Source organism: Lepisosteus oculatus, chromosome 11 (assembly GCF_040954835.1).
Source record: "Lepisosteus oculatus isolate fLepOcu1 chromosome 11, fLepOcu1.hap2, whole genome shotgun sequence".
Classification (NCBI taxonomy): Eukaryota; Metazoa; Chordata; class Actinopteri; order Semionotiformes; family Lepisosteidae; genus Lepisosteus; species Lepisosteus oculatus.
This window is the reverse complement of record NC_090706.1, coordinates 28,766,648-28,779,047: the sequence shown is the minus strand read 5'-3', so window position 1 is coordinate 28,779,047 and position 12,400 is coordinate 28,766,648. Positions and strand designations below refer to the sequence as shown.

General features: G+C 45.9%; 1 protein-coding gene across 13 annotated transcripts in view; it reads right to left on the bottom strand.

Moving 5' to 3' along the window:
- ablim3 (actin binding LIM protein family, member 3) overlaps window positions 1-12,400 on the bottom strand; it is a 118,787-nt gene that overhangs the window by 85,673 nt on the left and 20,714 nt on the right. For 12 of the 13 annotated variants that reach the window (XM_069196001.1, XM_069196011.1, XM_069195998.1 and 9 more), the window contains exon 2: window positions 11,566-11,706. In XM_069196001.1, the coding sequence (XP_069052102.1) occupies window positions 11,566-11,706 (141 nt within the window). The remainder of the gene's footprint in view (window positions 1-11,565; window positions 11,707-12,400) is intronic. The other variant, XM_069196003.1, reaches the window with a different exon arrangement.

Below are 12,400 nucleotides of genomic sequence, written 5' to 3'. Positions count from 1 at the left end.
CATCGCACAAGCAGCAATCCTTATTAATTCCACATTTAAGGAAAATTAATTAGATGCTCACACAAAGTGTTAGCAATGAAAACTCATTTCATAGGATTGCGTTTTACATTCCCTTAAGAAGCTTGAAAGTGTGGACTACATGTCAGATCATTAAACTCATTAATTTCTTGGACCAAATCTGTGATGAGTAGAGAAGAAACGAAACTGGAAAATGCGAGCGATGCAAGATGAAGAGAATTTGAGATCCACAATTTGTGTTGACTGGAAGAACAGGACAAGGTGAAAAGTGAAGCAGCATGGTAGTATAGTGATTAGCATTGCTGCCTTGGTGTGCCTTGAGCTCTGGGGTCAATTCCCTGGGGTTCTGTATGTGGGGAGTTTGCATGTTCATATGGGTTTTCTCCCACAGTCCAAAGACATACTGGTAGGTTAATTGGGTTGTGGGAAAACTGACCCTGGTGTGAGTGTGTGTGTCTGTGTGGCCCTGTGGTGGACTGGTTTCCTGTCCAGGGTGTATCCTCTCTCGTGCCCATTGCTTGTCGGAATAGACTCTCACTCCTCTGCAACCTTGTGCTGGATGAAACTGTTAGAGAATGGATAGAGTACCAAAAGTTACACCGTTACAGAATTACAATTTTTTTGCTCATTCCTATGCTTGTGTGGCTTCACACGAAGGGCAAGCCTAGGGAGTAGAACTTCAACTCTAAAAAATAAACATCCACCACTGACGTATTAAAAACACCTGAAAAATCCAGGAGCTCTGCAATGATTTAACAGACGTGCTCTTCCGGGGTAGGTAAAATTCTCAACCTCTTTAACAACCTCCTGCAGCAGCTGCAGGCAAGGATGGGGGATGCCGATACTGAATGTACAGAAACATGTTGGAACAATTTATCGGGATTTCTTTGATTTTAATAGATCTTTCCCTCTCTCTCTCTCATTTGACTGGAATGGGTACAAGAGAAAAACTCATTAAGATCCCTTTTGAAAGCAAACAATTTCAAGGCAAGATTCAATCAAAAAAACTGAATGACCTCCTCCAAGATACCCTTTTTTTTCACTGTGGCTTTTAATACAGCGCACATTTTACATGTGGGATTAGTCTTATTACGTCTAATTGCTGTAATTTCAGTAATTAAAAGTATTTAGCTATTTTCAGTATAGCTGTAAAGTTAATTATCACTGGATAGGGTTTATAGTTCTGCTGTAAGGTTATCACTGGATGGTGTTAGCAGTTCTGTTGCAAGGTTAATTATCACTGGACAGTGTCTGCAGTTCTACTGCAACGTTAATTATCAGTAGATGGTATTTGCAGTTCTACTGTTAGGTTAATTATGAATGGATAGTGTTTGTAGTTTTACTGTAATGTTAATTATCACTGGATTGTGTTTGCAGTTTTTCTGTAAAGATAATGCACTGGAATAAGACAGACATGAGGGATACTAACAGGCTATGAGCACCAAAGGGGAAACATGCAGCATGTAGCCACAGAGGAATTCTCCCTCTCATTGGAAACTTACAGTATAACATTACATTTATCAGCGATGAGAATCAGATCTGCTTTTTGACAAACATCCAAATAACATTGCAGCAATAAACTGCCAGCAGACAAAATCTCAGCATCCTGGGAATCACTTTACTTCTGATTTGATGTGCAGTAACGCTAAAAGCAGCAACAGCAAAACCCGTAATGGGCTGAAAGTCAGGCTGCAAAACTCCGGTTCGTGCTGAGAGCAGGTCAAAGGCGCTTTGAATACTGGTTATCTTGACCTTGGGCAGACAGCAGCCTGCCGTCATGTCTCTGCTTGAGTGCAGCAGGATTGCTGTGGCTTCAAAGCACATGATGGAAAAGGATAAGGTTTCCTTTATTCCCTGGGTCAGAAGAGGGCATGAAGGCTGACAACCAATGTCCAAGATGTGGGAGAGGAAACTTTCTTCACAGAGGAATACCGGGCCTACAGGACGTGAGACAAAAAAGCCTTACTCAACACTGAGTGTGTGAAATGGTCTGAGGGAGGACGAGGTGGAGGATATTTGGCTGATCTGCCTCATTTGTTTGCTCATTGTTAAGTAATGCAAGGACTGCCCCTTTCTGGAAGGATCCCATTGTATTAACTTGTTCCACACTCCCACAACCCTTTGTGAAATGAGGTGTCTTCTGTTACTGTCTTATGCATACTTCCCCAGACACAGCTACAGTCCTGGATTGCCGCAGGTCCTTCAGATGTTCTTGCACGCCAAGCTCTTCAGATGACATCCGAAGAAGGATCAACAGACGAAGCGTTTTTTTTTCTACTTCCTGTGTTTCGGTGTGGAACGAACGCACACGTGTGTGTGGTATCTACTACAGCCCGAGCGTGGGGATCCTACAAGTGCTGTGGTCAGCCACAGAGGGAAACTGACACGGCGAAGTGGCGATTAGATGACTACTGCACATAAAGACCGAACAAGGGTCTGCTTGTCCTCTGCAGAGGGCAAATCTTTTATCTTCTTTAGCACGTCTCGGGGCTTCTCGCCAGATACACGCACCACTAGAGCCTGTCCTCGTCCACTGATCCATCTTGATTAGTTACGAAGCGGCTGGGGTCTGGGGACCGGCTCGCTCAGCCGAGACGCTCGATTTCGAGGTAAGTTCATCTGGTGACCCCCCCCATCCCCCCCACCGCCACCTGCACCGCAGTCCACGCCAGCGACTTAAAAAAAAAAATCTCTACACTTTCTTTATAATTACATCCAGTCTCAGCCCAGGGTGAAAGATTAAAAAATGCTTCTGAATACTTGTTGTAGCAGATGTTTTCAGTAGAAACTGAACACTCATTTATATGAAGTGAGGAGCAGTTTAGGGCAATAACTATGCAAGTACTTATTTCAAGCAGCTGACGATATCAGTGGGCATGTCAATACTCTACAATGACAGGATGATGTTCCATTTTCAAGCATGACCTGGTTGTAATGTGTCTTACCCCTTTAAAGGGAACATGTAAGAATCTGTTACTACCACTACCTAGGGCAGATAACACAGGACTAAACTGAAAAGGCCTCTAAGGATGATTTTGTGGTTAAAATAAAATGACAACACAAAACCGATCCGCTATAAACCAGCTATCAACCCCCCCCCCATGCAGAATGGATGGGAGACTCCTCGGAAAGCTCAGGTTGTTGCTGGAAGAGGTGTTAGTACGGCCAGTAGGGGGCGCTAAGTCTATGTGGCTATGTGGTCTATGTGGGTCTTAATGCCCCAGTATAGTGACGGGGACACTATACTGTAAAAAGGTGCTGTTCTTCGAATGATGTACAAAACTGAGGTCCTGACTTTGTGGTAATTAAAAACCCCAGGGCATTTCTCTGGAAAGAGCAGGGGTATTACCAAATTTTAATGTTCCCCAACATTAAAAGTGCTCTTTAACTCTAAAAGACCTCTGTTTATTTATCTAGAACGCCTGGGGCCATGTTTGTAAAGAACTGCCTGTCAAGACTGTTACGTTACAATCCCAACAGGTTTGTGCAACACTTTACAACTTTGTTGTGTTGCTCTCTTATTACAAACAAAGCAGGTGTACACTGGGAGCAGTAGGATACACAATACGAACTTTCAGATGGTTGACTACACAGCTCTGCAATGGTTTGACTTGAACACAATTAATACTATAGATCACTGAGCTACAAAACGAATGTGCTAGGCGCTTTGGCAAAGTGCATTTTTCTTTTTTTTTTAAATAAGGATTGCATCTGGCATTTGCTTTGCTTGGAAACTGTTCAAGGACATTCATAAACATTTCCAAGTCAATATTAAGTGCTCGATTGTTCCCTGAACACGAAAAGGAGGTCCAGCAACAAAAGTCTAATTGTTCTGCCACAATCAGTGTGGAAACGTGTAATGACTCTGGATCGACATCGGGGGAAAGTGCATTCCAGCAGAAAAACAAACTCCTTTGATTTATTGCAGGGCTGTGTCTCACAGAATCACACTGGTGCCGTTACAGTGACCCAGAATCACACTGGTGCCGTTACAGCGACCCAGAATCACACTGGTGCCGTAACAGCGACCCAGAATCACACTGGTGCCGTTACAGTGACCCAGAATCACACTGGTTCCATAACAGCGACCCAGAATCACACTGGTGCCGTAACAGTGACCCAGAATCAAACTGGTGCCATTACAGTGGCCCAGAATCAAACTGGTGCCGTTACAGTGGCCCAGAATCACACTGGTGCCGTAACAGCGACCCAGAATCACACTGGTACTGTTACAGCGACCCAGAATCACACTGGTGCCGTTACAGTGACCCAGAATCAAACTGGTGCCGTAACAGTGACCCAGAATCAAACTGGTGCCATTACAGTGGCCCAGAATCAAACTGGTGCTGTTACAGTGACCCAGAATCACACTGGTACTGTTACATTGGCCCAGAATCACACTGGTACTGTTACAGTGACCCAGAATCAAACTGTTACTGTTACAGCGACCCAGAATCACACTGGTGCCGTAACAGCGACCCAGAATCACACTGGTACTGTTACAGCGACCCAGAATCACACTGGTGCCGTTACAGTGACCCAGAATCAAACTGGTGCCGTTACAGTGGCCGAGAATCATGACAGTGCTGTTACAACAGGTCAGCTAAATCGTTCTGATCTGTATCAGTAGGAATGAGGAGCCATTTCCTTTACGTTTCATCAATAAAAGAGCTTTTCACATCATTGAAAGGAACGGAAAAAAAAATCTTCAAGTGCACAGTCTCATACAACAGTAACATTATTCCTTTAGAAAAGCTGCTAATTTGATAACTTAAACAAAAATATCTTAAGCAACTCCAGACAAGGACCTACAGTAAATAAAGAAATAATCACGGTATTAGCACTCTACTGATAGAACTGGCAATCGGATTACCGTCCACCTTTAATGAACTAAACCTCCGCTGCACAAGACAAGGTCAATGTAGGTCACTCTGCCTTCATGAGTCAGTGAAACCCAAAGCTAAACCAAGGGGAGAGCCAGTTTCTTAAATGAATCCTTAATTGTTAAAACCGACTTGTCTCTTTGTTCGCGTTACACAATTAGACCCAAGTTACCCTGCTTTACAAAAACTCCAGATTTCAGCATTTTTAAACCAGCCCCTCAAAAACTGCATTTCGGACAAATCTGCATTTTTACAATTTACAATTTATTCCTTGTTTTTTTTACTGTTTCCTTTTACATACAAAACATGCCACACACTCCACTGTAAGTTCTGAATGCAGAATCAGTTATTTCACTGATGCGTACAGGGCAGATGGATAAAAACCACTGTCTTTAAAGACAATTCCCTTAACACAGATCAGCGTGTAGTTTCCACATGCTGGCTGGACCGACTGTGGAGGGATATTTGCAAATGGATATTTCTCCTGTCATTTTGAAGTGTAGCAGCGTTTCGGAATGAATTTTTCTGCAGTCCCATGTGCAGGGTTCACGGTGCTTCCTGTAAAAACTCAAGGATTTAATAAGACTGCTGTGGGCTCTTTCCGAGAGTCTCACTGTCATGACTTGTCAACGCCTTTTTGTTTCCTGACGTGGGAGAGATATTCTGCGCCGTTTGCTTGGGCCCCTTCCAGCCCAGAATTGTGTTGTTTGCTTTGCATATTTGTTTTCGTACATCTCCCTGCCTTTTTGTCATTCTGCCCTTTTCTGGGACAGAGTTATGAAACGAAAGACAAAAACTCTGCAACGCGGACAACTGACCACTGCAGATCCTAGGACGGGCCTGTGACAATTAACAATGAAGGCTGTAAAACAGGCTGGTGAGGCAGTATCCCACAATAGTGGTTGAAACTGCAGTGTCTGCAGGCATGCACCTTTCACAACGGGCCCATTGTTTGTGTCCTGCAACGGACAGAAGAGCAACGCGCACTGGATTTCTCCAGAACAGAGCCACCCGATACCCCAGGCAGCCACCTGCTGTCTCCTGTATTTGTGAGCATGAGTGTGTACAGTATGTGTATGTGCGAGTGTGCTGGCAAGCTTGTGACTGCGCATGTGTGCCAGCGTGCATGCTTGGGTGTACATGTGTGTGCGTGCGTGTGTGTATGTGTGTGTGCAAGCGTGCTGGCGTGCTTGTGACTGCGCACTTTGCTGGTGAGCTTGCTTGGGTGCACGTCTGCATGTGTGTGCGTGTGTGTGTGCAGTATGTGTGTGTGCGAGCGTGTGCCAGTGTGCTTGTGACTGTGTGCGCGCACCGATGTGCATAGCGTGTATGCCTGAAAGTGCGTGTGTGTGTGTTCATACAGTATGTGAGCACGGCCCTAGAAATTAGCTTCCCCATTCCAGTCCTCAGAATCCACACCCCCTGGTGTTTGTCCTTGATGAGCAATCAGGTGCTAAAATGAATACTTCAGTGCGCAGATAGATTGCGCAACTGGAATTTTGTCAAGATTTGTATCTGCTCATAAACTGGTGATTTTAAGCGACTTACAACAGATCAGAAGTGGAAACCCTGTCTGTGTTCTAACAGCTGAGTTCCTAACCAGTGTGCTGTAATTCAAATGCCAATATTTCAGTAACAGTGTCTTCTATTAAGTGGTCAACGAACTAACTTGGAGCTCAGCTAGATCAGAGTCCAGGAATCTGTAACCCCTGATCTGAAACAAGAACCCAATCAGTGTCACGATTATAGTCCCTCCTCCTTAAGGGTGCTCCGGCCCTTTCACTTCAGACTTGATTATGTGCACCTGTCCCCTGTTCCCAGTCCACCTTAAAAGCCAGGCGCTGACGTTCATCCGGGCTCTGCATCTGATCTCTGTATCGTGCGAGTCCGGGACCTGGAAGCGCCTGGAAGCGCCTGGAAGCGCCTGGTCCCGCTAAGGTTTTAATCTCTGTTCCCATTCCCCTCCTGCCGGTTCCGACCCGGTTCATGTTTTTAATCCCTTGTTGGATGGATCACCTGGCCTAGATTTATTCTTGTGTTTTTGGATTGTTTGCCCCGGATTCACTCCACTTGACACCTGCGCACTTTGGACACGCCCCCCTGTTTTCATCCCCGTATTCCAGCACGCTCTTTTTCCTAGTGTTTCCTCACTTTTCCCTGGATCGTGTCGTCCGCATAGGGTCAGAAAGAACTGTTCGTTACAATCAGTCTCATTTAATTGAATTAACCCATCAAAAACCAGCTGCTGGGGACCACAAATGTGGAGCCAAGTTCAATATAATATCCAGTTTAAGAAATAAAAAGAGACTCAACAGACCTTTCCTGTATTTTTCGAGGGAATAAAACCTCATTCTACTTCGCCTATTTAGATACTGATAACAGAACTCATTCTGCAGAGTGTGCACAAATTCACACAATACATACCACAGAAAAAGTTTTTTTTTTTTCCAGACAGCAAATGTATTCTTTGGACACAATGGAAAGAATCTTCCAGAACACAAAGCTCTGCACTATTATTTGAGAAAAAAAGTCAAAGAGAACATTACAATTTAATGCATACGCATTTCCTGTGTAAAGTGCTTTAAGAGTTTTGAGTGAAGTTCCTAGCACAGAATGTACCGACAGTCACAGGTAGCTCACACTGTTGACTTTAAAATTCAACTTATTTCCTTAACAGTCAGATATTTTTGTTCTGGAAGCCCATTGTGATGAAACTTCCTGTTCTCCTCCCTCCTGTTGCCTCTCACACGCTGCAGAGAAATTCTGCTCTACAGAAAAAATGTGCCATCAATAATTGCTCATGCTGCAATACGACTCTCAGTCAGTTTTATTCTTCAGTAATTTGGGAAGAAGCTGATTTCTTTCACGTGATGGGTAGATGAGGTACTTACTGTAACTTAATTAACTACTAACTTCTTAAAGGGCCTTTCTTAAAGTAAGCTTTCTTATGTTCTTTGTGAATAGGAGAAATCAAGGACTTTAGAGAAATGAATGAATAGCATAAATCAGTAAATCCACACAGCTGGTGTTCCATATCACTCTGCAACTCACAGCTGGCAGCCCCACTGAAGCTCAGCAGGTGTGAGCCTGGTCAGTACCTGGATGGGAGACCTCCTGGGAAAAACTAAGGTTGCTGCTGGAAGAGGTGTTAGTGGGGCCAGCAGGGGGCGCTCACCGTGTGGTCTGTGTGGGTCCGAATGCCCCAGTATAGTGACGGGGACACTATACTGTAAACAGGCGCCATCCTTCGGATGAGATGTAAAACCGAGGTCCTGACTCTGAGGTCATTAAAAATCCCTGGGCGTTTGTAGAAAAGAGTAAGGGTGTAACCCCGGCGTCCTGGCCAAATTTCCTATTGGCCCTTACCAATCATGGCCTCCTAATAATCCCCATCTATGAATTGGCTTCGTTACTCTGCTCTCCTCCCCACTATTAGCTGGTATGTGGTGAGTGTTCTGGCGCACTATGGCTGCTGTCGCATCATCCAGGTGGGGCTGCACACTGGTGGTGGTGGAGGGGAGTCCCCATTACCTGTAAAGTGCTTTGAGTGGAGTGTCCAGAAAAGCGCTATATAAGTGTAAGGAATTATTATTACTATGATTTCACAGACCAGGGCTCTGACAGGTGTGGCCCAACAACAACAGACCGCAATCAGCAGTTTTCATTTCCTGGCCCGCTCCGCTGCAGACGTAAGTTCAAGAGCAAGTTCAAGAGCATTGCATTGGTCTGCCATGAACCCCTGTATAACCCATTGACAGCTTCCCATGGGCCAGGGAGTGTGTCTAATGATGGCTGACGAGCATTGGACAGCGGACTCTCTGGACAGCGGACAACTCCACCATGCGGAAAGTTGGGATCCGTGTCTACAGCGCAGCTCTGAGCTGTCTAGGTTTCAGAGGGGTGACGTCACTTCTGGAACCGGCGCAGTGCGTGAGCCCTGTCACAGATGCGGGTCCGATAGTGACCAGCTGAGGCCCCGGGCACCAAGCGACCCTGGAAACAGCAAGCGCCTGCAGTCAAGCGGTGTGCTGTTTCCTCCACATTGGCAAAGCGGAGGGGACTTCTGTTAGGTTCTGCTGCTGGGGCTCTGGGCTCCATCCCGTCAAGGAGCTCATGATGTCACCATAGTGGGAAGGACACCCATCCCACAATGCATTGTGGGAACCAGCCTAACAGACATACTGGACATGAAGGACATACTGTAAGTGACATGGTGCCGCCAGCAAACCGCACAGGCCTCTGAAAGAGAGCCCAGGTGTTTCTCTGTGCCCCCCTCCTTTAGAATCTGCCAGTTTTACCTCCTGGGGAGAGGAGGGCGTGAAGGGTGGCAGAACGAGGCAGCGAGGGGGAGAGACCGTGTGACTTCTGTTAAGCTCTGCCGCTGGCGCTCTGGGCTTCATCTCGCCAAGGAGCTCATGATGTCACAATAGTGGGAAGGACACGGACCCCCCCCTGTTTTCGGAGCCCGGCAGGAGGAGTTCCCATTGGCTGCTGTCTGGAATGTGTTGCTGAGAATAGCCACCACCCAGGGGAGGATGCCCCTTCGCAGGGTTGCCACAGCAACCCTCTCATGCAACACAGCAAAACACGTGTGTGAACGGAGGCTGCCGATTCCAGAGAGGGGCGGGCAGAGGTGGAGCCTTTTCAATGGGGACGAGTCCTCCTCAGGAATAAAACACAGACTAGGAGTTCTCCTCGGCATGCTTTGCAGCGCGAACAACTTGTGCTTTTAAAGAGCTTTCTTACCACCCATTTGTTTCAAAACACACAGTGGGCACGGCGCATGTTTCTTTACGCCTGATGCTGGGGAGTTAAATACCGTTCAGAGAGATAGAGAGAAAAAAAACTACAAAACCTTTCCCCTGGCGCACACTTGTTATGCGACTCATTCTTGGAGAGAGTCAGGGGATCTGCAGATGATTAATGTTGTCATTAGTGGCACTAAATGAAAAAAGCACGCCTGTTTTACAAGGACCAATAGGATGGCTGCTCTCGGGCCCAAAAGCCATTTTTGACCAAAAGACATCTTCCGGACGTTAGGGATTCAATCTCTGCTCACGTTGTGCCAACTCTTCGGAGCGTGGAATACCAATGTCTTTTTTTAAAACCAGTTTGTCTAGACCTGTTATACAGCCTCCAGATGCCCATCATCGTTTTTCTATCTTGTCCAGATAGATAGAGTCCAGGAGGCTGCAGCTTTCCCCACTGGGACAAAATTGGCATACAGCAGACACCCATACGCCGTGCACTCACAGAGAAACTCACAGAGGCAGCGTGCAAGAGGAAACTGCCAAGCTACAGTAACACCAGCAGCTTCATCATCATGCCCATTTATTTGCACACATATCCTGTGCCACTTAAATCTATTACAAGATTCTATGATGTGTGATATCGCACGAATGAAGGAAATCAGTGCTGTTCTTTTTTTTGTCAAATCACAAACCCGACCTTCACCTTTCTAATCCTTTGAGTCTCTTTTATTCTGCCTCTCTGTCCTCCTAATACATACAGTCCTCACTAAGCTGCTGCTCCTGGTTCTGAAAGTGCAAAGAAGTTGAACAGCTGAACCGTTTTAAACCCACGACAAATCCCCAATTAATTAAGAACAATTAGTGCAGAAGCTGACCTTGGATACCTGGGCTAATGTAAGGACTCGGGAGTCTATTAAAAGGAAACTGCTGCCTCAATGAAAGGTGAATCAGTAGTCTTAACTAGAAGAGCGAAGCATTTACCACAAACAAGATAAACACAATGGACAGGAAATTGGGCATTACTGCTTGAATTGATTGACCTGGTCTGAATCATACTGTATATTGTTTCGGAAATTGATTACAATCACTTCTCTGCATCTGTATATGCCATTAACTGGTGTGGGAATGACCAAGTGTATGAATATTAAATGCTACAAAATCTCTCTGTGATGTTGCTGAAAGCTTGCAGGCGTCTGGCAGGATTACTGCTAAGCTGAGAGCCAAGTGAACCCTGGCCAAATAAAGCTGATCCAACCCCAGCAGCATCTCGCTGACCAAATACCAGAGCACAGGGAGCCAACGACAACCTGAAGCTGAATCATGACCATTCTAGTGCCACAGGAAAGGGGGCAGGTGTCCTACCTAGCATGCAGAGTCATGACCATGCTAATGCAAAATAAGAGAGGCCACGGGTCCTACCTGTATGTAGTCATGACCATTCTAGTGAACCAGGAAATGGCCCAGGGGTCTTACCTGTAGGCAGTCATAACCATTCTAGTGCCATAGGAAAAGAGCAAGGGATCCTGCCTGGCACATAGAGTCAAGACTATTCTAGTGTCACAGGAAAGGGACCAGGGGTCCTACCCATATGTAGTCAAGACCATTTTAGTGTCACAGGAAAGGGGCCAGGTGTCCTACCTGTATGTAGACATGACCATGTTAGTGTCACAGGAAAGGGGCCAGGGGTCCTACTGATATGTAGTCATGGCTATGTTAGTGCCATAGGAAAGGGGCCAGGTGTCCTACCTGTATGTAGCCATGGCCATGTTAGTATCACAGGAAAGGGGCCAGGCGTCCTACCTGCATGCAGAGTCATGACCATTCTAGTGCCATAAGAAAGCGGCCAGGGGTCCTGCCTGGCACACTGAGGTATGACAATTCTAGTGCCACAGGAAAGAAACCAGGGGTCCTACCTTGGCAGGTGAAACACTTGACGTGGAAGTGCACATTCTGCACCCTCACCACCTCCCCCTTACACACGTCTCGGCAGCGGAAGCAGTGAATGGCCGAGGTGCTGCGGCCTCCGCTGTACGAGCTCTGTTGATAGGGCGCTGCTGAAGAAGCACAAGGAGGACAGGAGAAAAGCAATTAAAAATCGGAATCATGAAATAACCCAGCTGCAACTATCATTCCTTTGCCCACCCATTACAATGAAGACATTCATAGAAATAAAATACTTTTGCAATGCGTCAGCAAGAGTGCAGCCATCTTAGAATGTGAGCCTTTTGTCATAAAAATGGTAATGTCAATTTTACACATGAAATGTCTGTGCATAGTACGATAGAGATTCCCAGAGACGGATTGACAATATTTAGGTGGCTTCCATAATTCGCAAACATCTATAGGGCAAACAGGAGAAAATGACTGCTTCATTTGAAAACATTCCTACAGCAGTGCTGTTCCTAAGAGTCATCACCTAGAGAAAATCTTCTTAATATTTGTTCCTATACAGACCCAAGCTGACTCACAGTACGCTGCAGTCCAGGAATAGCTGATTTCTGACATCCGTGTGTTACCTCTTCAGGCTGGCCTGTGGCGTTTTCGTGCCTTGAGAACACTTGAGAAGGCTCAGCGCTGCCACAACTTTTTGCAACATTTTTTTTTCCGCAAAATGTGTGGAGGTTCATTCTGGGTGTCAGTATCAAACCCCATCCAACTCATCACGCACAGCCAAAATTTCGACCCAGATGTGGCACTCTGTAAGACTCCACCTTGGACAGATTCTAAAGGAATAGTCTCACACATGTA